Source organism: Chenopodium quinoa, unplaced genomic scaffold, assembly GCF_001683475.1.
Source record: "Chenopodium quinoa cultivar QQ74 unplaced genomic scaffold, ASM168347v1, whole genome shotgun sequence".
Classification (NCBI taxonomy): Eukaryota; Viridiplantae; Streptophyta; class Magnoliopsida; order Caryophyllales; family Amaranthaceae; genus Chenopodium; species Chenopodium quinoa.
The window spans coordinates 2,275,805-2,302,102 of NW_018743669.1; the positions used below are offsets into that span (position 1 = coordinate 2,275,805).

Here is a 26,298-nt window from a genome sequence, read left to right on the forward strand (position 1 = left end):
TTTTTTAATATGAGAAAAAACATTTCCTATTAAAATAATAGCCCGCATTTCATTTTTTTTAGGTCAGATAAAATAATAGCCCGTATCTAATATTATAAGATGGGATGGCCGAAGTCATTTTTTCCGGCAAGGGAAAAGCTCAATCTTCTACTTATGTATTAATATACTACATTCGTTTCGTATTAGTTGCAATTTTAGAGTATTATTTATGACATAAAATATTCTAAAGTTGCAACTAATATGAAACGGATGTAGTAAGATTAAAATCTAGTACGTGTATCCAGCCCTTATTCCAAAAATAATATTGGTAATAAATAATTAACTGTAAATGTGTAATGGTTGTTGATACTGTAATTGATAATGAGGGAATATAGGGTATTAGAATACAAGGACGTGAATATTCAAAACTCCGTAAAACACAGCCACCTAAGAAAGGATTTGATGATTATCTAAGGGAATGTTGCTGTTTGTAAAACAATACGGAGTAATAATAATTGAGGATAAAAGTATTGAACCAACAATGACTATCATGTCAGCAAGTTTTGGTCGTACCAACAAATTTTTATTTATTGAGCAGTGAAAAAGAATAATGGAACAACTGCCCATGATATGAGTGTTCTTCGAATACACCTTAATTATTTTATTTTTGTTTATTTAACATATCTTATTCCGCCCTTGAACTTTGGTTTAGCGCATGCAAACTTAATCTTTTATCTATTATGTTTATGGTTAGGGATAATCATGTTTTTCTCTAGCCTACAATGATAAACATCCAAAAGATTAAGTAAGCCCCATTTCATCATACTATGCAAATTGATTACCAATTCTTAGATGATGGTATAACCTTGAATTACTTATGTTAAAAACATTTTATGGTTGAAGCCATTAAGAATTTGTGTTTTAAGGTGTGCTAATTATAGAAATTTAATGTGAATTGGAAGGCAATGAAAGCTTATTTAATTTAAGATGTACACTAATTTCTCTGTCATCAATTGATATGAAAACTATTGATGACAGTATAAGCTCAATAATAACGATGGCGGAGGCACAAAGTTTGTCGATTTGTCAGCAAGTATAATGTCATTCAATTTAGCTTTATTAAATGTTACCATATAATTGCACACAAACCACCTGTACCAAATCGTTATTACTTGTAATCTCCATATAAAGGATCAGTTACTGAATAGCTTAATACACTCATGCATATATCGCGATCTTTAATACAGTATAAATGTTTAACTTTATATTTTTTGATAAACCCATCAAAGTTACATAACTTATCAAAAATCATACATTATCGTCCATCTTTAAGTTACATTTAAGCACATTATAAGTAAGCAATTAAAAGACTGATAAATTCAAATACTTATACGTAAGTAAAGGAGAGTAAATTAAATAGTAACACTTAGAGTCTGTTTATATTTATTGAACTGAACTAAACTAAGGGTCTGTTCTCATTTCTGAGCTGAACTGAACTGAACTAAGTTGAACTGAACTGAATTGAGCTGAACTGACTGAAATGAATATTTTATAAGAGAAGGAAATTAGGAGCTGAACTGAACTGAATTTCAACGTAAGAGAACGGGCCCTAAATAGGGCTGAAATAGACATTTTACGAGAGAAAGAAATTATTGAAATTAAGTTAAAGTGAACAAGCCCTTTAAATGAAATCTGAAGACTATACGAGAAAAGAGTATTGAGGGCCTATTCTCTTACGTTGAAATTCAGTTCAGTTCAGCTCAGTTCATTTCAGTTCAGTTCAGTTCAGCTCCTAATTTCCTTCTCTTATAAAATATTCATTTCAGTTCATTTCAATTCAGTTCAGCTCAGTTCAATTCAGCTGAGTTCACTCAATGAGAGCAGACCCTGAATAAAACAATAATCCTGAGATTAACAAAATACACCGTACAAATGAGTTAGTATTAGAAGAAATTAGGAATTACGGATACACAAAATGCAAAAATGAAGAGATGATAGTGGGACACGCGAGACACTTAAGATTTGGGGTTGTCCCGACACTATCACATGCTTATTTCATTCTCTCTCTTCCAAAAAGCTGCTACTTCACTTCCCACCATCTTTCTCAGAGTAATTGTAATTTAGCCCATTTCACGAGGGCATTTCTGTCCTCTTCTCACGTCATCTCTTTCGACAGCAATACCCCGTCCTACTCCTATCCCCTTACGACAAAATTCACGGAGTGGCTTTTCTGTAATTTCTCCCTCCTTTCCTGCCCCCCTTTTCTTTTCTCTTTATTCTTCCTCCATTCCTTTTCATTATACGGACTACTCCTCTTGTGCTTACTTCACTCTCTCTTTCACTCTCAACATCTCAATCTAACTTTCAACCTCACCGGAAAACCACTTTTCTCGCCGTTAAACCGCCTTTTAACCCTAATTTCCCGGTAATGGAGGTCATTGTGTTTGATTACGAGCTTAAAGCTAGTGGTATAGTGTAGACTAGTTTCTCACCTTTTTGTTTCTTAATTACTCTCATACTTTCACTCTTTCTTCTTAGACACTTCACTCTCTCAAGTCTCTTAAGAGAGAGAGAGAGTGTGCTCTTGTTGTGGTTGTGGTTGTTTGAGGGGGTGTCAATTTCTCTCTCCTACGTGTCTAAATCTCCATCGTAGGATGGATATGAGAAGCATGATCGTTGAAAACTTGGATCCATTGAGGAAAAGGTGTGGGGGATTGAGAACTAAACAAGCGGGGAGAGGCTCGTGCCGCGGAAGTTAGGGTTCGTCTCATCGAAAAAATTAATTATAAAAAAAATGTATTACGATCTCTATTCATTTCTTTTTCTCTTGTTCGATTTCTCCCAGTAACAAATCTACGGTACTACGTTTTGTTTTTTGTTTCTGGAAAAAAGAGGTTATTATTGGTGTTAAAACGCATCGTTTTGTTGAGATAATTGGTGACCGAAAACGATGGGTTACTTGTTGAAAGAAGCACTTAAGGCTTTATGTGGCGTTAATGAGTGGTCCTATGCTGTTTTCTGGAAAATCGGTTGTCAAAATCCTAAGTAAGTTTTTGCTTTCACTTTATTTATTTCAATTTTATGGCGCCAAAATAATACCACTATTTTCATTCAACTTGATTTCTTAGTGTTGTTTATTTATTAAATTGTAGTGTTGTTTTTGGTGCGATTAGTTTACTGAAAAAAAAAACAAAGAAGAATAAAAAGTGAGTATGAATGGTTATGTTTGGTTTATTAGGGTCAAATGTGATGAAATTAGTAATTGAATGCCAGTCTTTGTACTTTTTCCTTGGCCTTGAGTTTTCAGATGAATTTTGATTCTTTGTTTTGGACTTTCTTATATTCTCGGTTTCTTCTTTATTGTCTTTCAGAATCTTATAACTGTTTTAGTTCTACTCCGTATTTCTGTTTTTAGTTTTAAATTTTGCCTTTTCAAAAGTGTTTTTCTATTGTATGAATTGCATAATGAACTTTATATTAACCATCGTTGTATAAGTCATGTTAATTTTGAAAACTGACCGGAAGCTACTTTTTCCAGCATCCAAAATACAACGATCACGAACAAGCCCTATGAATTTAAATTAGGTTTATTGTGACTACTACTACTCTAGTGCTCTACTAGCTTTCGATTTCTTCATCTGTATTTAATTTCCTCCTGCCTTGTCCATGTTGCTAATAAGTTGAACTGTTGAAGATACTATTGGTGTTTGGGTGGTTAATTTAATTAGTAACTGTTTTGCTAAGATAATGAAAATTATGAATGGGCAGGCTACTGATTTGGGAAGAGAGCTATTATGGATCATCTCCCAGTGTGCCCTCCAACCCAAGTATGGGTAACCAGGAAATAAATTTGCAGAAACTGGAAGGCTTTAATAACGACACACAACTGGGTGACAAAGTTCATTTGCTTATGGATAGGATGATGATGTCTAACCATGTTAATGTGGTGGGAGAAGGGTATGCCCTGCTTGTTATTTTTTCCTTTTCTTGGCTTAATTATCTACACTACAGTATGACAGTTGTGACTATGCGAGTATGACGTTTTGTCAAGTTAAAGAAGAAAACCTTTGTTTGGCTTCTTTATTTTTTTTTCCTAACTACAGTAATTTTTATCCATGGATTCTTTAGATTGGTTGGCCGGGCTGCGTTTACAGGGAATCATCAATGGATTGTCTCTGGAATGTATAATGAAATTGCTCGCCCAGCTGAGGTACATAGGAGATATTACATTTCTTCCCCTTCTTCCCATGATTGAAATCACGGGTGATTGATTTTTCCTCAAAATAAAACGGTGGCTTGTTTCTAATCCTCTTAATGATTCCTACATAGGTCGTAGTGTACGTTTCTGTAAGAAGCTCACTAACCTTCGTGTTAATGCTCATGATGAAACATCAGTAATTTTATATGGAGACATTCCCAGCTTTAACTTAAGAAGTTGAATTTCTATTTTACTCATCTAGTGAAAGTTGATTGCTTACCGGGTATGCGCTTATGAATATGTTGCTTTAAAAAAAAAGCTGAAAAATGACGTGGTTATGTTCTTTATTAAATAACATTCCCATTTCAGTAACAGTGTGGGTAAGAGAGATGGTTGACTTTTTATTGAGCAATATCTAACTCGATTTTTCCTGTTATCTTCAGGTTCTTAATGAGGTTCATCTCCAATTTTCTGCTGGCATGAAAGTAAGGCTCAATCTTCAACAGTGTTTGGCTTCTTTTACCCCAGCTGTTACTGCTTTTATATTGCTGTTGTTACTTAGATGTATATCTGTATTGCAGACAATCGCTGTCATTCCGGTGATTCCACATGGAGTAGTTCAGCTTGGTTCATCATTAACTGTAAGTTTGCATCATCTATTTGGATGAAGAAAATGCAATTGTTCATTTTCTTTTGCAAGTGCTCTCTTTGTAGTTCATAGTCTATCTTTCCTACATTTTATTCACTATCTTGTGTATTTCTCATGGAAAACACATCACTCAAAGGCACTTAGCAGCATAATTTATTATTGGCTTGATCTTCACAGAAAGATCGGAGATGTATTGAGTCGTCTAATGCGTTCTGAATGCCAGAAGTTCATTAAGTCTAGAGTGTTTATCAAAGACTATTTATATCATTCACTCTTCCTTGGTAAAACTTAGTGTTAGCAATAAGTTAATTCTGTAAGATGTAGTGTCATCTTCCTCAATTTGCCGAAGTAGTTCAAGAGCTTTGCTACATATTGATGCTCATACCTTCTTTTGCTGAAATTTTATTTCACGTGTTTGATTCTGAAACCAAAGCCCCTGCTATTTTTTACTTCAGGTTTGTTAAAAATTTAGTATAAAAATTAAAAGGCCTTAAAAGCTATGAAGGAGAAAGCTGGGTTTCTTACTTACTTGGCAAGTTGTGGGCCCAGGCAAGTAACGTAGGCCACAGCTCACCTTTCAGTCTAGGAAGTTGGATCTATCGTGTATATCGCTTGCCTTTCAGGAATTATATCCACAAGAGCTTATTTTTTGTTTTCATAGATGTCCCAATAGAATAATAGATTCGGATCCTGATACAACTTGCAGAGTCTGAGCATGCAGGTTGTTTGCTGGCTATTCAGGACGAGTCTAATCTTGTCATCCTGATACAATGACGTGTCAAATAATTTTATTCCTCAGATTCCTTATCAGATGTTTCACTACTAATTACGTGAGCATAATGCACTCTGAACTGGATATAACCCACTTATCTCTCAATGCACTAATCTACACTTTCACCTACCTTTTAACATAAATTCATGCTACACCCTTCCTTGAAATTATGGTACATCTTCCTTAATTGGATGTTTTAATTTCAATATTTCTTAAATGTCATGTAATCTCAAAAAAACCATGTTCAATAGGATATATGCTGGATCATCTTTAAATTCAGTGGTTGTTAAAAACTTGAAGGTACTGTGTCATCATCATTTTGTTTGTATACTAGACTACTAGTTGTCCCTACTCCCTTTCTTGTTGAATAATGTATTGTTCCACAATTCCTGGTTAAAATTGATTTTTTCCTGATACCTTTTGCTTCAGATAATGGAGAATGTTGGATTTGTGCATGATGTGAGGAGTTTTCTTCTTCAATTGGGATGTATTCCTAGTGCATTTATCTCTGATAACTATTTTGCAAAAGATGCTGCATCCATGTTGGGGCTGCCAGTTGCTGATGCAATAGCTAACCCCATCAATCTACACAGACAACCAACACAGATAAACTCTCATGATATAGCTGCAGGAGGTTTCAATTTGCAGAGAAACTCATCTGAGATTCATGGGCTTGTCAATCAATCGTCCAATTGTCTTCTTACTCAGTTTCAAGATAACCTGCAAGTTAGTGGTTCAATATTTACGATGCCTAACCCGATTCAAGATTCATGCAAGGCCAAAGGAGTTCATGATGCCTCAATGGTTACTCCTATTGTTCATTCCAATGTCCTTCCTGTATCAAACAGAAGCAAACAAGGAGTGGTAATGCCTTTGAAATCTGATTTAGCGATGAACCAGTCTTCTTCCAATAACCCAGGGTTAGGGATCAGTTGTCCTCAGTCAACTGTCAGTTGTTGGCATCCCTCATCGTCAAAGCAGCTGGTTGTCTCACATGAAGGTTCAGTAAAAGGGAAATATAAAACTTCAACATCTGTGTTTATCCCTAATGAACGCCATCATGCGGCTTTAAATCAGAGTGATGCCCCTTTGTCAGCATCAAACAAATTGGATATTGATATTGATGGTGGCCATTCGTTTCAAACATCACCTTGTGCCAATATGGTTGTTCAGGACACTGATTCTTCTATCAAGGATGTGGCTAATTTGTTAAAGTCCGAAAATACGAGTACTCCTAGTAAGTTAATAGGTGTTCTTAATCATGGAAATTACACCAAAGATAGTGCGCTTAGAGCTACGTATAACCATGGGAAACTGAGTGATTGTTGTGAAGTCCTGGAAACTCATCCTAGAAAAGTGCATCAATCTGGTGGTTTTACTCATGATAATATTTGTATTGGAAATTTTGTACAACCATCAGTTAACTCTGTGCTTGAGGATATTTTTCTTCAGTCATCAGCAGGAGATGACTTATTTGATGTACTAGGAGTGGATTTAAAGAACAAATTGTTGAATGGTAACACTATTAATCTTCCTAACAGCTCCTGTGCAATTTCAGAAAATCAAACTAAGGATTTGCCAAAATCTGTAAACCAGCAAAGTTTGGGTTCTGAGGTGTATTCAGATTATGAAGGAATCTCTGAAAGTGTCGTTTTCTCTTCATCTGGTTCAGATCACCTTTTGGATGCTGTGATATCTGGTGCTGGCTCTGTTACCAAGCAGATCTCAGATGATGATGCTTCCTGCAAGACTACTGTATCGAAGATCAGTAGTTCCTCTGTTCCTAGTACTCCTCACAACAATTCTAACCTATCTGGACTGTTTAATATATCTGATAGGATGCAGGGCCAGCTATTTGGGCTTACTAAGCCTGTAAGTAGAATAGTTGAACCAGTAGGCAATTCTGTAAGGTCTGCAAGTGGTAAGAATGATGATGGAAGCTGTACATATGGATCACAAATTAGCTCCTGGATTGAACAAGGGCCTAGTACTAGTGTTTCTACTGCAAATTCAAAGAAGTCTGATGGAGGAAAATCAAATCAAAAAAGACTTAAACCTGGGGAGAATCCTAGACCAAGGCCTAAGGATCGGCAGATGATCCAAGATCGTGTGAAGGAACTCCGTGAGATAGTGCCAAATGGGGCTAAGGTAATTTTTTTTGTTAGCTGTCCTCTTAATGGTTTTGCAGTTATTAAGAAAGATATTGACACCATTTTATGTCTATGTTGTGCAGTGTAGTATAGATGCATTGCTGGAACGTACCATTAAGCACATGCTTTTCCTGCAGAGTGTCACTAAGCATGCTGACAAACTAAAACAAACAGTGGAGTCCAAGGTAGAGATGATCATTCTTACATAACTTCTGGTTTTACAATCAGTCACAGTTCACATTTGAATTCAGTATAGCCATTTGAATAGGCAGTTAGTGCTTGTTCTAAATTTAATTCTAAAGCACAGAATTTTAGAGCTGCAAAGTGTTCTAGTCCTCTATCTTGTTCTTGCAGATTGCTAAAAAGGAAGGTGGAATGCCTTTAAAGGATGAATTTCAAAGCAGTGCAACCTGGGCCTTTGAGCTTGGTTCCCAATCTCTGGTTTGCCCAATAGTGGTTGAAGATTTAAATCTGCCTCGACAATTGCTTATAGAGGTAATATCTTGTTTTTTAGAGAGACATGCGGTGATTCCTATTCCTTTGGAGATGGATTTAGCAATCATGCAATGATTATATATTTTCTCAGATGCTTTGTGAAGAACGGGGTTTTTTCTTGGAGATAGCCGATATTATTAGAGGACTGGGGCTGACCATTTTAAAGGGTATAATGGAGGCTCGTAATGATAAGATATGGGCACGCTTTGCTGTTGAGGTAATTCTTAAGCACATAGACCTTCTCTAGGGCACTTGATTTCACATTGTAATGCAAGCATCATATTCCAGAGAAAATGACAATCATCTTCATTTATGTGGTTACATGTTTGCTTGTAGGCAAACAGGGATGTCACGAGGATGGAAGTATTTATCTCACTAGTCCATTTACTGGAACAAACTCTGAAAGGCAGCGCAAGTTCAGTTCATGGCACTATTGATGATAATATGGCAGTTCTTCCTGTGTCCATTCCCGCTCCGATAGTTTGCGGTGAGCCATCTATGTAGTCTTTTGAAAGTGAATATGTTGCGGAGCCATGTATGAAGTAGTCATTTGAGGGGGATGTTGCGGTGAGCCATCTATATGAAGTAGTCTTTTGAGAATGGATATGTTGAGAGCAAGATGTCTAACTTGCTATGACCGACAAATCCAATGTCCTTGCGTGGGAGGAGTAGAAAGTACATATGGAGGATTTTAATTTGGGTTGTGTAGGTAGTAGTCGTTGACCTCTGAATATGTATGACATCTCTATATAGGGTATTTCCTATGGACATTGGCTTCCTTGGTATTCTTGGTGTTTCTAATTTGGGTTTAAGTAGGTATAGATATAGATGTGAAGGGAGAGATTAACTATTTGGAGGTATATTATAAGGGGTAAAGTGCGATAATTGTATAGAATTACACAGAAGGTTGGGTTGGAAAGGGGGTTTTATAAACTAAGGTTTGAAGATTAGTGTGTTTATTAAGTTGGCTTCAACCATGTGTACTTGGATAGTCATCTGAAATTCCAGTAAATTTTATGTATGATCTTGTAGAGATCTATTGTCCAAATGCAATTCGGAAGAATATGTGTTTTTGGTTTTTCTAAGGCAAGGAATTTTCATATGTTTTCGTCTTTTTATTGTATGTATGATCAATTAAGAAAATTAATACATGTGGATCTAAGAGCTGCTTATAAAGTTAAATTTAGAAATGTTAAGCATAATCATATTAATACCATTAATTGACATCTAATTTTGTTGAGTAAGAATTTCTATCTCAAATAATATAGTTTATACGTAGATAGATGGTACGAGTATGTAATTATTTTATACAACCCCTGGAACTTAATTCGTACGCTACATTCTAAGTATTAATTTCGTCAGCAGTTGACTCTATGAGTTCAATTAACATCTTTCTTGGTACCAAACATTGAACTCGCAATGAATAGCTGCAATTCATGATTATGACTTTATGATGTAACTAAAGAAACCATCTCAGACCTCACCTGGAATGGAATTTTGGTGAAAATTCTGCTTCGTAACAAACTTGACTCTTGGACACCATGGGATGGTACCCTACCCTACAATCTCGGAGTTTGTGACACCCTCTCAGCTCTCTTGTATTGATTTTGTGCACAGCCTTTATTCTTGTGACACCATCAATTTTTAGTTGGTTACAACGTACACCTCCTTTCGTAATATGAGACTTGTGAATGTGATGCCTTGGCTTGGCGTTGTGTTGCATGGATTTACTTTGGTCTTTGGCAATTTCCAGAATTAGATGTTTCTACTGTAAAAATGAGGCATTATGCCTATTGGCCCTTTCTAATTAAAATTCAATGAAGGTCACCAAATTGTACGTTTGAAAAATCCAATAGTCTTTTGAAAAAACGAAATTAGGCTAACCAGAGAATACATGAAAAGGAAGTGACACGCGGTGCGCTGAGGCTAACCTTCCAAGCTATCTACCAGAAGAAATAATCAATCTGGATACTTCTCCGCGTTTTGGCACAAATTTATTTTTAACTTTTCCAAACTATACAACATATTTGACCTACACACCACCTACTATCAACTTTCTTATTTACTTCGTGCAAACAGACCCACCTAAACGACAATTGTTTAGCCGGAATTCAGTCGTTCAAAACTGTAGCTAATGAATCAAACTAATTAGCAACCACAACTTTAAAAGTTACTCCATATACGTTCGTCAGGAAAAGAGTTGAAATTCATACTGGAAGTGTCCAAATAAAATATCTCTCTTTTTTTAAAGTAAGTAGTGGCCAATCATTCCAAGTTAACTAGCTTAGCACATGAGCATCTGTCATTCACTTGGCAGATTAACTCCTATTAATAAACTAATTGTCTAGAATCTAGATTAGAAATCAGTTGTCTGTACTATTATTATTATTTCAAGAGAGATTACCATCAATTAAAGAAGGAAGGAAGGAAGGAGCAATAATATAAGATGTTGATGTCCAAGTATGACAAGATTAAGACTGATATTAGTCATATCAGTCAATTAACAAAGAAGCTTGCGAAAGATGATCCTAGAAGGATTATTCACTCCATCAAAGTTGGTTTTGCCATCACTTTAGTCTCCCTCTTCTACTACTTTGATCCTCTCTATCAAGGGTTCGGCGTCAATGCAATGTGGGCTGTTCTAACTGCTGTCGTCGTCTTTGAGTTCTCTGTTGGTGCTACGCTTGGCAAAGGGGTTAATAGAGCCTTGGCCACTATTATTGGAGGGATGTCCGGATTTGGTGCCCATAAACTATCAACTCTTTCAGGAAATAAATTTGTAGAGCCTTTTCTTCTTGGGCTATTCGTCTTCATCACAGGTAATAATAACATATGTATTTAAGTATTATTATTAGGATGAACTCTTGTAATTCTTTTATACATGTAAATATGTAATTTTTGCATGTATTTATGCAGCTGGATTAATGACGTTTATGAGATTTTTCCCAAAGATGAAGGCGAGATTTGATTACGGACTATTGGTATTCATATTAACATTCTGTTTGATATGCGTATCCGGGTACCGAAACGAAGAGGTAATAGAAATGGCGCACATAAGGATTAGTTCCATTCTAATAGGAAGCTCAACTGCTGCTATTGTGTGTGTTGTTATATGCCCTGCTTGGGCTGGCACTGACCTTCACAACCTTGTTTCCACCAACATTCTCACGCTTTCCCTTTTCTTTCAAGGTAATTTCTTCTTCTTTTTTTTCTTTTCTACAATTACATTTCTTTTTATCTATATAATATATGGTTAATTACTTAATTTCCCATTATGATATTATCTTGGTAATAATGTAACTAAATTAAAATAAGATGTATTTTCTATTGATAGTTTTTGGTTGATTGTATGAGTTACATTACTTTATTGGAAAATGAATTATTAGTAAAAAGTGTCCAAGAGTTGAAAAGGACATGCATAATAAAAAGCAGTGAGTGGTAAATGGATATCACTTTCACAAATGAAATGATAAGCCATTATAAACTCAAATAAGAGTAGTGTCTTATCTTGCATCTTCATGATCTGAGGTGTTGGATGCTTTGTCGTTAATTTAGTGAATCATCCACCTACTCTTGAATCTTATATTAAATACATCATACAAATACCTGGCCTTTTAATATTAAAAACATCACAATAGCTTTTATTATACTCGTACTTAACAATTGACTCATGCTCCCATTTACCTAGCGTCATTATAGTTTAATTAATTCTATGAACAAATGATCTTCTCTTAGTTAAGGATAGAATATAAATAATAGTTTAAGTCTATTACAATAAAGTTAATTTAGGATTTTCCTTTCACAAAAGTAAATATGATCTACTTTTACTATATGTATGCATGCCTTTCTATCTTCAGATCAGAGGACTTATTGGTGTTAAACTGTTAACCTTTCCAAATACATAGTAATTAAGTTTATGACTACAATAGTTAATTCCATGCATGATTGAGCTTTTCTTTTAAGGCATATCGCTACACTTGTTAATTTTACCTAGAGTATAAATGATTAAATCATTTGGTTCATCACAGGATTTGGGCTTGAATACTTCAATACTTCATCGGATATAAACTCAGATGATGAGTATAAAACATCAATTGATGCAATTAATAATGTACTCAATTCCAAAAACAACATAGATACTTTGGTATGTTTCTCTCTGCACATCTACCTTCTTTGTCTTAAATTATGGAGTTCTCTTAATTTCCCACTTACAAAGATTGTTAATATATTGATGCATACAGCTAAATTATGCAAGATGGGAGTTCCGCCATGGACGGTTCAAGCGTGGGCATCCATGGACTCAATACCAAAAAATTGGAGAGTTAGCTAGACATTGTGCCTGCAGGGCCGAAGCCCTCCATGGGTTGCTATATTCTCAAGTCCAGGCATCAAATGAAGTGAAGGCAAAATTCCAAGAACCTTGCATGAAGATTAGTGCAGAATCAGGCAATGCATTGAACGAACTTTCAATAGCTATTAAGAAAATGAATAAGCCCTCCAAGGCAAAACCTCACCTCCAAAAAGCCAAACAAGCAGCTGAAAATCTCAACCTCATGTTAAAATCAAACATATGGAAAAACCTTAACCTTTCAGATGTAACACCTGCAGCCACAGTTGCTAATCTGCTAGCAGATGTTGTCTCATGCACCGAGGATATTGCTGAGGCGGTCCAAGAGCTTGCATCCCTTGCTAAATTCAAGGATGTTAAGGATGTTAAGGTTTCTCCTCAAATTGAAAAGGCCAAGTTGACGAATCAAGGATCCACTAAAAGGCGTTGTGTTGCTAATAATCATGTGATACTAATTGAGATCCCGTCACCAACTTCTTCTCCGAGGGTCTCAGTACCAAGGGATCCACCTTCCTTAGCTATGGCTCAACAAAATGCTGAGTAATATATAGACTCTGCTCATTTGTTTAAATTGGGTAGGCATAGTCTTCTACAAAAATTTTGAACTAATTGTTGGTCTGATCATGTTACATTGCAGACTAATTAATTTTCTTTAGAATCTATAATATGAATATATAATGCTGCAGACTAATTAGAGTTGTAAAAAGTTGACCCGACCCGAAATATCGATTAGAATCCGATTATTAACCGACCCATCTAAACCTGAAAAAATGGTGACCCAAATCAAACCTGACCGTACCTGAAACCAACCATAGACCCGAGTTGACCCGAGCATGTGAGACCCAAATCCAAACATAAACTGACCTGGAGATGACCCGACCTGAATGTAACCCGTAAATTATTGACCTGAACCGAACCCGACTTGAACCGAAATTGATTCAAACCCGTTTTAACCCGTCAAAACCCGAATTTAACCCGACTTGTTACTAACCTGACCTGAATTCAAACCAACCCGTTCCTAACCCGAACCGAATTTAACCCAACCTGTTACAAACCCGACCCGAAATCAACTCGACTTGTTATTAACTTGACCCAAATTTTACCAGACCTATTACTAACCTGACCCAAACATTCAACCCGATCTGTTACTAACCCGACTCGAAATCAACACGACTTGTTATTGACCCAACCAAAATTCAACCCAAATTATTCCTGACCCGATTTCAAATCACCTTAAATGCAATTTAGACCATCTTATTATTGTTAATTAAAGCATTTTGTTGAGGGACCAAGTCGGTCCAGGCCAACAAAAGAAAAAAGCATCATCCTCAAATTTAAGAGTTAAATATAGTATATATTTGTTATATGGTCAAAGGAGATAATTATCTTCCTAAATTATAGACTATAGTTCCCTAATATATTTTCATACATATTATAGTCAAAGGAAATAATTAGCTTGATAAAAATGATAATTATCTATTTATAGTTAGTTGAACCCGAATATGACCTGACTTGGAAATGACCCGACCTGATTGTAACCTGCAAATTATTGACTTGAACATAACCCGACTTGAATTCGAGAATGACCCGACTTGGAAATGACCCAACCTAATTATAACCCGCAGATTATTGAATTGACTTGAACCAAACCCGACTTGAACCCGAGAATGACCCAACTTGAAAATGACCCGACCTTATTATAACCCGCAAATTATTGACTTGAATCGAACCTGACTCAAACCCGAGAATGACCCGAACTGATTCTAACCCGCAAATTATTGACTTGAACCAAACCCGACTCGAAATCGAGAATTACCCTAACCCGTGAAAAACCGAAATAAACCCGACCTATTGTTCACCAGACCCGAATGTAACCCGACCTGTTATTAACCCAAACTAAACCCGATAAGAAGTAAGACCCGCATGACCCGAGTCAAGCATGACCCAACCCAAACCTGACACGAATAGGTTATGGAATTAATCCGAATTAACCCGACCCGAGTTGACCCGATCCACTCTTATAGACCCAAACCCAACCCGTTTACCCGAATTGACATCTCTACCCGAAACCTCCAAAATTTTTCAAAAAGCGTGGATATTAGCATTTAATTTTGAAATTTTTGACTTTTTTCGACCGAAAATAAAAATTGCCAAAATGTTTACCATGGTCCCTAATACTCTCTAGGATCGGAGTCCCTAATACGACCAATTTACCGATTTACAACTTGCACTGAGTTCATTAACACAAACCTACCACGAACATTTATAACAACAAATAATGATCATATATGATTCCAAACGTCATTATATTCCCTAGAATTTCAAGATTTTTCGACACCGGGCCCTGAAACATCCAAAATTTCTCAAAAAGTGTGGATTTTAGCCATCAATTTTGGATTTTTTTGACTTTTTTTCGCCCGGAAATAAAAATTGCTGAAATGTTTACCATGGTCCCTAATATCCTCTGGGAGTCCAATAAGGTGGGTGGAACCATCCAATTTTCCTTAAAACGACCAATTTACCGATTTATAACTTGCACCGATTTCATTAATACAAGTCTACCACGAACATTTATGACAACATATAATGATCATATACAGTTCCAAACGACATTTTATGACCCCGAGAAGTATCCCCTATAATCTCAAGCCTTTTCGACACCAGACCGGAAAACCTCCAAAAATTTTCAAAAAGCGTGGATTTAGCCTTTAATTTTTGAATTTTTTTACTTTTTTTCGCCCGGAAATAAAAATTGACGAAAAGTTTACCATGGTTCCTAATACTATCCGGGAGTCCCATTAGGTGGGTGGAACCATTCAATTTGCCTTTAAACGAAAAATTTAACAATTTACAACTTGCACCGATTTCACTAACTCAAGCCTACCACGAACATTTATGACAACATATACTGATCATTTATGGTTCCCAACGACATTATATGACCTTAAGATATATCCCTTAAAATCTCATTTCTTTTCAACACCGGGCTCCGAAACCTTCGAAATTTCTCAAAAAGCATGGATAATTAGCCTTCAATTTAGGAATTTTTTTACTTTTTTTTTGCCTGGAAATAAATATTGCAGAAATGTTTACCATGGCCCTAATACCCTTTTGGAGTCCAATTGGGTAGGTGTAACCATCCAAGTTGCCTTTAAACAACCAATTTAACGGTTTACAACTTGCACCGATTTAATTAACTCAAGCATATTACGAACATTTATGAAAACATATAATGATCATATATGGTTCCAAACGGCAAAATATGACCCCAATATATATCTCCTAGAATTTCAAAACTTTTCGATACCGGTCCCTAAAACCTCCAAAATTTCTCAAAAAGTGTTGATATTAGCCATTTTAAAATTTTTTGACTTTTTTGGCCCGAAAATAAAAATTGCCGAAATTTTTACCAAGGTTTCTAATACCCTCTAGGACTCCATTTGGGCGGGTGGAACCATCCAATTTGCCTTTAAACGACCCATTTACCGGTTTACAACTTGCATCAATTTCATTAATTCAAGCCTACCACGAACATTTAGACAACATATAATGATCATATATGGTTCCAAACGACATTATATGACCCCGAGATGTATCTCCTAAAATCTCAAACCTTTTCAACACCGGGCCCCGAAACCTTCAAAATTTCTCAAAAAGCGTAGATAATTAGCCTTCCATTTTGGAATTTTTTTATTTTTTTTCGCTCGGAAATAAATATTGCTGAAATGTTTAACATGTTCCTTAATATCCTTTGGGAGTTCCATTGGGTGAGTGGAACCATCCAATTTGCCTTTAAACTGTCAATTTAGCGATTTACAACTTGCACTGATTACATTATTTCAATTCCACCACGAACATTTATGACAACATATAATGATCATATATGGTTCCAAACGTCATTATATGACCCTGAGATATATCCCCTAAAATTTCAAAACTTTTTGACACCGAGCTCAAAACCTCCAAAATTTCTCAAAAGGTGTGGATAATTAGCCTTCAAGTTTGGAAATTTTTGACCTTTTTTCGCCCAGAAATAAAAAATTTCCGAAATGTTTACCGTGGTCCCTAATACCCTCTAGGAGTCCAATTGGGTGGGTGGAATCATCCAATTTGCCTTTAAACGACCAATTTACCGGTTTACAACTTGCACCGATTTAATTAATCAAGCCTACCACGAACATTTATGACAACATATAATGATAATATACAGTTCCAAACGACATTATTATATGACACCGAGATGTATCCCCTAAAATCTGAAACCTTTTCAACAGCATACCCGAAAACCTCCAAAATTTTTCAAAAAGCGTGGATAATGCCTTTAATTTTTGAATTTTTTTACTTTTTTTCGCCCGTAAATAAAAATTGACGAAAAGTTTACCATAATCCCTAATAACCCCCGGGAGTCCAGTTGGGTGGGTGGAACCATCCAAATTGACTTTAAATGGCCAATTTACCGGTTTTCTACCAGCACCGATTTCATTGACTCAAGCATTTCACGAACATTTATGACAACATATATGATTATTTATGGTTCCAAACGACATTATAAGACTCCGAGATGTATACCCTAAAATATCATTTATTTTTGACACCGGGCCCGAAACCTTTGAAATTTCTCAAAAATCATGGATATTAGCCTTCAATTTTGTGATTTTTTTTTAACTTTTTTCGCCTGGAAATAAAAATTGTCAAAATGTTTACCATGGTTCCTAATAGCCTTTGGGAGTCCAATGGAGTGAGTGGAATAATTCTATTTGCCTTTGAACGGCCAATTTACCGACTTATATCTTGCTCCGATTTCATTAACTCAAGTCTACCACGAACATTTATGACAACATAAAATGATCATATATGGTTCCGAACTGCCTTATATGACCCCGAGATGTATCACCTAAAATCTCAAGCCTTTTTCGACATTGGCCACGGAAACGTCTATAATTTTTCAAAAATCGTGGATATTAGTTTTCAAATTTGGAATTTTTTTACTTTTTTTCACTCGGAAATAAAAATTTCCGAGGTGTTTATCAAGGTCCCTAATACCCTCCGTGAGTCCAATTAGGAGGGTGGAACCATCCAACTTGCCTTTAAACGACCAATTTACCAGTTAATAATTTGCACCGATATCATTAACTCAAGCCTACCACGAACATTTATGACAACATATAATGATTATTTATGGTTCCAAACGACATTATATGATCCCAAGATGTATCCCCTAAAATCTCATTTCTTTTCGACATCAGGCCCTGAAACCCTCGAAATTTCTTAAAAATCATGAATATTAGTCTTCAATTTTCGGTTTTTTTTTTTACTTTTTTTCGCCTGGAAATATAAATTGTCGAAATGTTTACCATGGTCCCTAACACTCTCCGGGACCAATTTACCGTTTTACAACTTGATTTTAAACGACCAATTTACCGTTTTACAACTTGCACCGATTTTATTAATCAAAGTCTACCATGAACATTTATAACAAAAAATAATGATCATATATGGTTCCAAACGGTATTATATGATCTCAAGATATATCTCCTAGAATTTCATGATTTTTGACACCGGGTCCCAAAACCTCCAAAATTTCTCAAAAAATGTGAATATTAGCCTTTTATTTTGGATTTTTTTTTTTAATTTTTTCCGCATGAAAATAAAAATTGCAAAAATGTTTACCATGATCCTAACACATTTGGGAGTCCAATTGGGTGGGTGGAACCATCCAATTCGCCTTTAAACGACCAATTTCCGGTTTACAACTTGCAACGATTTCATTAATTCAAGCCTACCACGAACATTTATGATAACATATAATGATCATATATGGTTCCAAACGGCATAATTTGACCCCGAGATGTATCTCCTAAAATCTCAAGCCTTTTCGACACCGGGACCCGAAACCACCAAAATTTCTCAAAAAACGTGGATATTAGTCTTCAATTTTGGAATTTTTTGACTTTTTCCCGGCCGCAAATAAAAATTGCCGAAATTTTACCATGGTCCCTAACACCCTCCTGGAGTCCAATTGGATGGGTGGAACCATCCAATTTGCCTTGAAACGACCAATTTATCGGTTTACAACTTGCACTGATTTCATTTACTCAAGCCTACCACGAATATTTATGACAACATATAATGATAATTTATGGTTCCAAACGACATTATATGACCCCAAGATGTGTACCCTAAAATATCATTTCTTTTCGACACCTTGCCCTGAAATCTCCAAAATTTCTCAAAAAGCGTGGATATTAGCCTTTAATTTTGGAATTTTTCGACTTTTTTTCGCCCGGAAAAAAAATTGCTGAAATTTTCACCGTGGTCCATAATACCATCCAGGAGTCCAATTGGATGGGTGGAACCATCCAATTTGCCTTTAAATGGCCAATTTACCGGTTTACAACTTGCATCGATTCCATTTACTCAAGCCTACCACGAACATTTATGAGAACATATAATGATCATTTATGGTTCCAAACGGTATTATATGACCTCGAGGTGTATCCCCTAAAATATCATTTCTTTTCGATACCGAGTCCCGAAATCTACGAAATTTTTCAAAAGGCGTGGATATTAGTCTGCAATTTTGGAATTTTTTGACTTTTTTCGCCCTCGGAAATAATAATTGCTGAAATGTTTACCATGGTTCCTAATACCCTCCGGAAGTCCAATTGGGTGGGTGTAACCATCTATCTTGCCTTTAAACGACCTATTTACCAGTTTAATACTTGCACCTATTTCATTAAGTCAAGCCTACCACAAACATTTATGACAACATATAATGATCATATATGGTTTCAAACGACATTATATGACCCCGAAATGTATCCCCTAAAATCTCATTTCTTTTTGACTCTGGGTCCCGAAACCTACAAAATTTCTCAAAAAGCGTGGATATTTGCCTTCAATTTTGGAATTTTTTGACTTTTTTTGCCCGAAAATAAAAATCGGTGAAATGTGTACCTGGTCCCTAATACCTTCTGGGAGTCCAATTGGTTGGGTGGAACCATCCAATTTGACTTTAAACGACCAATTTACTGCTTTACAATTTGTACCGTTATCAATAACTCAAGCCTACTACGAACATTTATGACAACATATAATGATCATATATGGTTCCAAACGAAATTATATGACCGCGAGATATATCCCATAAAATCTCAAGTCTTTCCGACATCGGGAACCGAAACCTACAAAATTTCTCAAAAAGCGTGGATAACCCGACCTGATTGTAGTCTGCAAATTATTGACTTGAACATAATCCGACTTGAATCCGTGAATGAACAAACTTGGAAATGACCCAACTTGATTATAACCCGCAAATTATTGACTTGAACCGAACCTGACTTGAACCCGAGAATGACCCGATTTGAAAATGACCCGACCTGATTAAAATCCGCAAATTATTTACTTGAACCAAACCCGACTAAAACCTGAGAATGACCCGACCTGATTCTAACCCGCAAATTATTGACTTGGACCGAACCCGACTCAAACCCGAGAATAACCCAACCTGATTCTAACCCGCAAATTATTGACTTGAACCGAACCCGACTCGAACCCGAGAATTACCTAACCCATTTTAACCCGTGAAAACCCGAATTAAACTCGACTTATTGTTCACCCGACCCAAATGTAACCCGACATGTTATTAACCCGACCCGACCCGACCTACTTTTATCCGACCCAAACCGACCTGTTTATCCGAATTGAAAGCTCTAAGACTAATCAATCAATAATGTGGAATAACATGATCAGTTGATTATTACTTGAATACTTCAGATTTAATCATCACTTTAATGGTCATATATGATGTGTCTATATTAGATCATATAGTATCATGTTATTTATGTATTCATGTTATCCTTAGCTTGTTGCCTGAATTGTGAATGGTTTTGGGCCAAAAACATGTCTGTTGAGTAATTAGGTTTTGATGATTGTAAACTAATGATGATTATCTATCTAACGTGTTTGTTTAGTTGTGCATAGAAAGAACAAGTTATGCTTGGAACAGGGTACAAGGAACCTGAGTAATGACAGGTATATATGTAAGGAACTTGAGTAATATATGATAAGCAATAGAGGAACAAGAACAATGATAAGTGTTATGGTTGATAAGCATGATGATGGCTAAGGAACCATGAAGGTAACTATGTAAATATGTGTTTGCATACGTTAGCTTCATAAGGTTAGTATCCTATGCAAATGTAGGTCATGTATGTGTAGGAGTCTTTTAATTTAGCTTAGTTTTCTTTATTGTTTTTATAAATGAAAAAACTAACCTTCTGAGTTACTTTGTTATCCTCAGAAGTTTGCTCGGTTTGTCATCATCAAAAAGGGGGCAACTTGTTGACCCTTATGAGGTTTTGATGATGGTAGTTATGATTGAGCAAACTTCCATCTAATAAGGATTTTCTAGTGTTGTGATGTTTGCAGGTTTAGTAAACTCTAGGAGTTGAAGAAGGAACTGAAACAAGGAACTTTAGAAGATCCATGAGGATACAAGTAAAGTTAGAAGAAGAGTTCCAGAAATGGAACTTCAAGGTGTTCCCTGACAGGAACATACCACGGGTTGTAATGACCTGGTTCCGGTGTAATGCTGGGGCAAAAGCGTTTCCTGACAGGAACATATCAACGGGTTGTAACGACCTGGTTCCGGTGTAATGCTGGGGCAAACCCTAAGATCCAGAATATATCAAGACTACAGGATTCCAGAACAAGAGTTTCAGAGAAGCAACATGAAGATAGAGAAATAGAAGTATATTGCTCTAGGATTCATGTAAGTATGTTGGACATAAAAGTCGGTCTGGAACAAGTCTATATAGAACCAAGGTGAACTCCAAACAGTCAATGAAATTAGAGTGACTGACTTGTCAGGAACTCAGAGACTGTCAGAGTTCACGAACCTAATAGGAACTTAAGTATGCACGTCGCTAAAAGTCGGTTTTAATGATATATATTTACCTTATACGTGCATATCTTTTAGGGATTTGGTTTTACTGAATAAAGATATTTATCTTCTAATAAATCCCTTTTGGAAAAAGATAATTTTGTTTAAAGAGTATTTTTAAACAAAAAGATAAGATTGGAATAAAATCTGATTTTATGTTGATTATATCTTATTATTCATAATAGATTTTATCCTTAACAAAAAGATATATTTTCGGAAAACTGATTTTTAGAAAATATCTTTTAAACTTATCTTTTCAGAAAATCTATCTTTTTTAAGATAAAATGAATAATTCGAGTGTATTATAAATATGCTCATATGTATTCATTCAAAGTTGAGGCTGACGAAGTGTAGTGGTCGTGCTTAATGGTTTTATCCTTCACCACGAAGCTAAGTCAGTTCTCCTGGTCAAAGTTCCTATCAGGTTTTGGTTACAGTACGTCTAGTGAGTTCCAGACAGGTCTCGAGTATCCAACATATTAGTTTTATCTCTTTATTCATAGATATGTATTTAGGGATATTCAATGAGATCTTGTAATGGGAAAAATGGTTTTGAGTGTTTTGTATTTTGGGGTGAGATTGTGAATTCTCTTAAATTCACGTTTGTGATGAGTTTGAAATCTCGTAAAATTCGAGTGGTAGTTAGTCACCCCGAGTGTGTCTTGGGTTGCACAGTGAGTGAAAGGAACCTGAGAGGTGTCTGGGTCACCAAGGAAGTGTCCTGGGTTAAGGGAGAAAAAGGGTCCTGAGAGGTGTCTTAGGTCTGGTAGGAGGTGTCCTATCATATAGTCAAGTGTCCGTGGTGGAACTTGCAAAGCAAAGGTCTGTGTAATAGGTTGTACTAGGAGAGTTGCCTATTATAGTGGAATTTGTTTATAAGTCCCAATAGAGCCGAGGTTTTACTTCCAGTTAGGCACTGGATGGTTTCCTCGTAAAACTTGTTGTGTGCTTTAAGTTCCTTTACGTTTTGTTTTTAATTTCCGCATAAGTTCAGCGATTGGAACCTACTACCATTCACCCCCCTCTTGTAGTAGTTCATCTAAAATAACAATGTCGTAGTCATGGGCCAATTTTAGCCCAACAAGATTGTTAGTATCTCAGACGTCCACTTGCTAAGTGCAGTTGATCTTTCACTGGTCAATGGTCAACCTTCTAGATGGAACTATAAAAGACACAATAGGAAGTACGTAGTAATTAAAAAATTGAAGAAGTGTAACCTTAAAAAATGCTTACAAGTATAATGCACTATATAATCAGACGGAGGAGATGCCTCAGTGCATGTGTGGAGTTGCCACTACTTGTAAGCCAGGCTGGTATAATTTGTTTTTTTCTATCAAATTAGATAACCTTATAATTAAGTGTATTATTTCTTGTTAATCTTATCTGCACTAAACTGAACGACAGATTGAAACTAATCGTCCTTGATTTTATATTATATTGATCGATATCTTAATTAAGCTTGATAAAGTCTTCAAACTTATTTATTTATGTAAGATAAAGAGAATGCACTAGTATCATAATGTAATATCTTAACATTAAAATTATGTACATACAAAGTAAGAATAATATAAATGGCTTTGTTTCAAAAAAAAAGAAAAAAAAAGAAAAAAAAAAGGTAAGAATATAAGCTAAATCATTTCCCATCTACAATAAAACGGTAGTCATTATAGTAACTTGATAATAGCACGTGAAATGTGATATTAAAATGAAATATAATAATAAGAAAGTATTTATAATGAACCTAAATACTAAAATGAATGAAATCACTAATAGTATAATGTGTAGCGTATGAAAGAGAGCATTAAAGCTAATATAGTAGTCTGTAAACCAGTAATCCTTAAAACTTTAAATCGCACTAATACTAAATTTGAAACTTTAAGACCACACTAACTAAATATCAAACACTAATTTAGCTAAAAAGATATTTAGTCAAACAAGATACAAGCAGCCCGGCCCCCACGCGGTTGCACTGAACTAGTAGCTAATTAAGATTAAATGAACCACTCACCACTGTATATATATCCCCAACAGTACTGCACTTGTTCTTCAACAATTACACTTGTTCTTGTTTGTTTATAATTATCTAAGCTATTTGTAATATAATGGGTAACATAGTAAAAGAGGTTACAAAGTGTGTTTTAAAGATAGGGCAAGATGATCCAAGGAGAGTGATTCATTCTATGAAAGTTGGATTAGCAGTGACCTTAGTATCTCTCTTTTACTATTTTCAGTCAATTTACCAAGACTTAGGCACCACTGCCTTATGGGCTGTCCTTACTGTTGTCGTCGTTTTCGAGTTCTCTGTTGGTAATAAACTCTCAACATTATGCCTTCTTTACTTGTTTTTATTTAGTAATGAAGATTAATTATTTGACTGATGAATTGCATGCAGGAGCCACATTGTACAAAGGTTTGAACAGGACAATGGCAACATTAATAGGAGGGGCACTAGCAGTTGGCCTACATAGCTTGGCTACTCAATCTGGTCATATTGCTGAACCCTTTCTCATCAGCTTCTTTGTTTTCCTTCAAGGTAAAATCTACTTATTTAGTTAACATACATAGAGATCAATTTCAATAATGTATATGAAGGTAACAATATAATGCAAGTTGATGTTAATAATGCAGCTTCTTTGTCGACGTATGCACGATTTTACCCAAAGATCAAAGCAAGATATGATTATGGTTTCCTCATATTCATATTGACCTTTTCATTCATCTCCATCTCTGGATTTCGTGTTGAGGAAATTATAGACCTGGCTCGCGATAGATGGGCTACAATTTTAATTGGAGTTTTTGGTTCTCTTCTTGTTTCTATACTTGTTTTCCCTGTTTGGGCCGGTGAAGATCTTCATAACTTAATTGCAAACAACTTCGACAAACTTGCCAATTCTTTAGATGGTACGTAATTAATGTCATCTCCTCTCTTTTTAGTGTTTTTTTTTTTTTTTTTTTTTTTTTTTGTCTGATCTAAGCTAGCTAATAATGTATGTGTGGCTACTTGATTAATATTAGTGACACATAATTTCAGAGTATGGAAATGCTTACTTCAAAATGAAAGAGAATTGTACTGCAAATGAAATTAATGTATCAAGACTTCGAAGTTACAAGAGTGTTTTCAACACAAAGGGCAATGAGGAAACCTCGGTACTTTATCAAACACAACTACATGCATACAACTGCTAGCTACACTTCTTCATATGTTAATTAATATCCTAATATAAGTTACTATTACGTAAATGTCAACAGGCTAATTTTGCAAAGTGGGAGCCAACTCATGGTTGCTTTAGGTTCAAGCATCCATGGAAACTATACCTACAGCTAGGAGCTCTTTCTCGAGAATGTGCCTACAAGATTGATGCCCTTGATGCGCGCCTTAATGCAAATGTTAAGGTATATATCTATTTTCTATTGTCATACATACTTTCTCGTTTACATCTCATGAAACATCAATAACAATATGATACATTACATTATTTGTGTACCTCATATATATGCTGCTGCTGCGGCCAGGCCAGGCCAGCTACAATACTAACAAATTCATGCTATGTTTGATTTTGTGATCTGATAGTCCTTAACTTGTAATTTCTGGCAGACATCACCCAATTCTCAACATGAATTCCGTGCAACTTGTAATCGAATGGCGTTAGAAGCAAGCAAAACACTAAAAGATCAAGCAATTGCATTGAAGACTATGACCCGGCCTTCTTGTTGCAAAGTTAATGTTGCAAAATCCAAAGAAGAAATGAAAAGCTTGCACGAATTGTTGAAATCAACTACATTATGGGAAGACTATGAGCTGCAACTGCTCCATGTCATTTCAGCTACAACAATCATATCCATACTAACAGATATTCTTATTTGTACCGAAAAAATAGCAAAGTGCACCACTCAACTTGCTTCCTTGGCACATTTCAGGACGACTAAGCTAGAAAAAACACAACTTGAGTCAAAAAGTGTTGATCAAGAATTGGGAAAACCGGTTTTCGTAGCAAGTGAGGGACAAGAACAGAATCCTAGTGATGCCAAAGTTGTGAATTGCTCCCACACGGCAATAACAATTGAAGCAGGAGACTAAAAAATATATCATCCTTCAAAAATCTGTTGCGAGTTTAGTGTGTAATTACTAATTAGTTGTGAATTGTAAAATGAATGACGACATCGATCTCTTTATTCATCAAGTTAGTTACAAATTAAATTATCTTGGGTTTAAGTTATTGCATGAAGACATAAGATTAGTATAATATAAACATAGTCTTCAACTCATCACCCTGAAATACTTGTGCATAGCATCAACCAAACATGCATACACACAATTTAGGCCCAATGCAGTTTCGATCCATGTATTAGTATAACATTATTGTTACTATATCATCCCATTATATAGTGAGCTAATCTTAGCTTACACTAGTTACTTGAGCCCATTACTCCTAATGACGCCCATAATATCACGGACTTACCTTTAATCATTACAATTTCACTTTAAATATCATACATGCACCTTGGTACAATTGTATACGCATCTTTTTTTGACTTCAAATTACAATTTTAATTTACCATAGGAGGGGCATGCATTTTCAATTTTTCATGACCAATCCTAAAAAATTGCCTAATATATATGATTTCATCAGGGCTTAAAATGGGTTCATCTTAACTATATATACATTCTATTATTTCAAAAACGTGGCATTGCAACTTCAAGATGAGCTGCCTTTATCAGGATCAGAATTGATATTATATACAATTGTATAAACAGAGATGAT

At 35.6% G+C, this 26,298-nt stretch overlaps 3 protein-coding genes across 4 annotated transcripts; all 3 read left to right on the forward strand.

The window, feature by feature from the left end:
• The first annotated feature begins 2,014 nt into the window (after window positions 1-2,014).
• LOC110683571 (transcription factor LHW-like) lies at window positions 2,015-9,425 on the forward strand. 2 transcript variants are annotated; one of them, XM_021859974.1, is made up of 10 exons: window positions 2,031-3,024; window positions 3,748-3,936; window positions 4,108-4,189; window positions 4,621-4,662; window positions 4,759-4,818; window positions 6,028-7,746; window positions 7,832-7,933; window positions 8,103-8,243; window positions 8,335-8,460; window positions 8,580-9,425. In XM_021859974.1, the coding sequence occupies exons 1-10, from the start codon at window positions 2,930-2,932 to the stop codon at window positions 8,745-8,747; spliced, it is 2,724 nt and encodes a 907-aa protein (XP_021715666.1). In that variant the 5' UTR covers window positions 2,031-2,929; the 3' UTR covers window positions 8,748-9,425. The 2 variants fall into 2 exon arrangements, 1 of the variants encoding a protein (XP_021715666.1); XR_002503627.1 differs by lacking the exons at window positions 8,335-8,460; window positions 8,580-9,425 and having other exon boundaries at window positions 2,015-3,024; window positions 7,837-7,933.
• Window positions 9,426-10,205: 780 nt separating this feature from the next.
• On the forward strand, window positions 10,206-13,453 carry LOC110683572 (aluminum-activated malate transporter 2-like). Its single transcript, XM_021859975.1, has 4 exons — window positions 10,206-11,062; window positions 11,160-11,432; window positions 12,272-12,387; window positions 12,485-13,453. The coding sequence occupies exons 1-4, from the start codon at window positions 10,690-10,692 to the stop codon at window positions 13,133-13,135; spliced, it is 1,413 nt and encodes a 470-aa protein (XP_021715667.1). The 5' UTR covers window positions 10,206-10,689; the 3' UTR covers window positions 13,136-13,453.
• Window positions 13,454-23,570: 10,117 nt separating this feature from the next.
• Window positions 23,571-25,703, forward strand: LOC110683297 (aluminum-activated malate transporter 2-like). The gene is made up of 6 exons (XM_021859646.1): window positions 23,571-23,842; window positions 23,928-24,068; window positions 24,164-24,436; window positions 24,567-24,682; window positions 24,785-24,928; window positions 25,131-25,703. The coding sequence occupies exons 1-6, from the start codon at window positions 23,638-23,640 to the stop codon at window positions 25,611-25,613; spliced, it is 1,362 nt and encodes a 453-aa protein (XP_021715338.1). The 5' UTR covers window positions 23,571-23,637; the 3' UTR covers window positions 25,614-25,703.
• The last annotated feature ends 595 nt before the right edge of the window (window positions 25,704-26,298 follow it).

Excerpts from the sequence above, each read along its gene's own strand:
- LOC110683571 (XM_021859974.1), top strand. The coding sequence starts at position 2,930 with ATGGGTTACTTGTTGAAAGAAGCACTTAAGGCTTTATGTGGCGTTAAT. Across the intron at positions 7,747-7,831 it reads TAGTGCCAAATGGGGCTAAG|TGTAGTATAGATGCATTGCT; the intron begins GTAATTTTTTTT and ends TATGTTGTGCAG. Across the intron at positions 8,461-8,579 it reads GGGCACGCTTTGCTGTTGAG|GCAAACAGGGATGTCACGAG; the intron begins GTAATTCTTAAG and ends GTTTGCTTGTAG.
- LOC110683572 (XM_021859975.1), top strand. The coding sequence starts at position 10,690 with ATGTTGATGTCCAAGTATGACAAGATTAAGACTGATATTAGTCATATC. Across the intron at positions 11,063-11,159 it reads GCTATTCGTCTTCATCACAG|CTGGATTAATGACGTTTATG; the intron begins GTAATAATAACA and ends GTATTTATGCAG. Across the intron at positions 11,433-12,271 it reads GCTTTCCCTTTTCTTTCAAG|GATTTGGGCTTGAATACTTC; the intron begins GTAATTTCTTCT and ends GGTTCATCACAG.
- LOC110683297 (XM_021859646.1), top strand. The coding sequence starts at position 23,638 with ATGGGTAACATAGTAAAAGAGGTTACAAAGTGTGTTTTAAAGATAGGG. Across the intron at positions 24,437-24,566 it reads ACTTGCCAATTCTTTAGATG|AGTATGGAAATGCTTACTTC; the intron begins GTACGTAATTAA and ends ACATAATTTCAG. Across the intron at positions 24,929-25,130 it reads GCCTTAATGCAAATGTTAAG|ACATCACCCAATTCTCAACA; the intron begins GTATATATCTAT and ends AATTTCTGGCAG.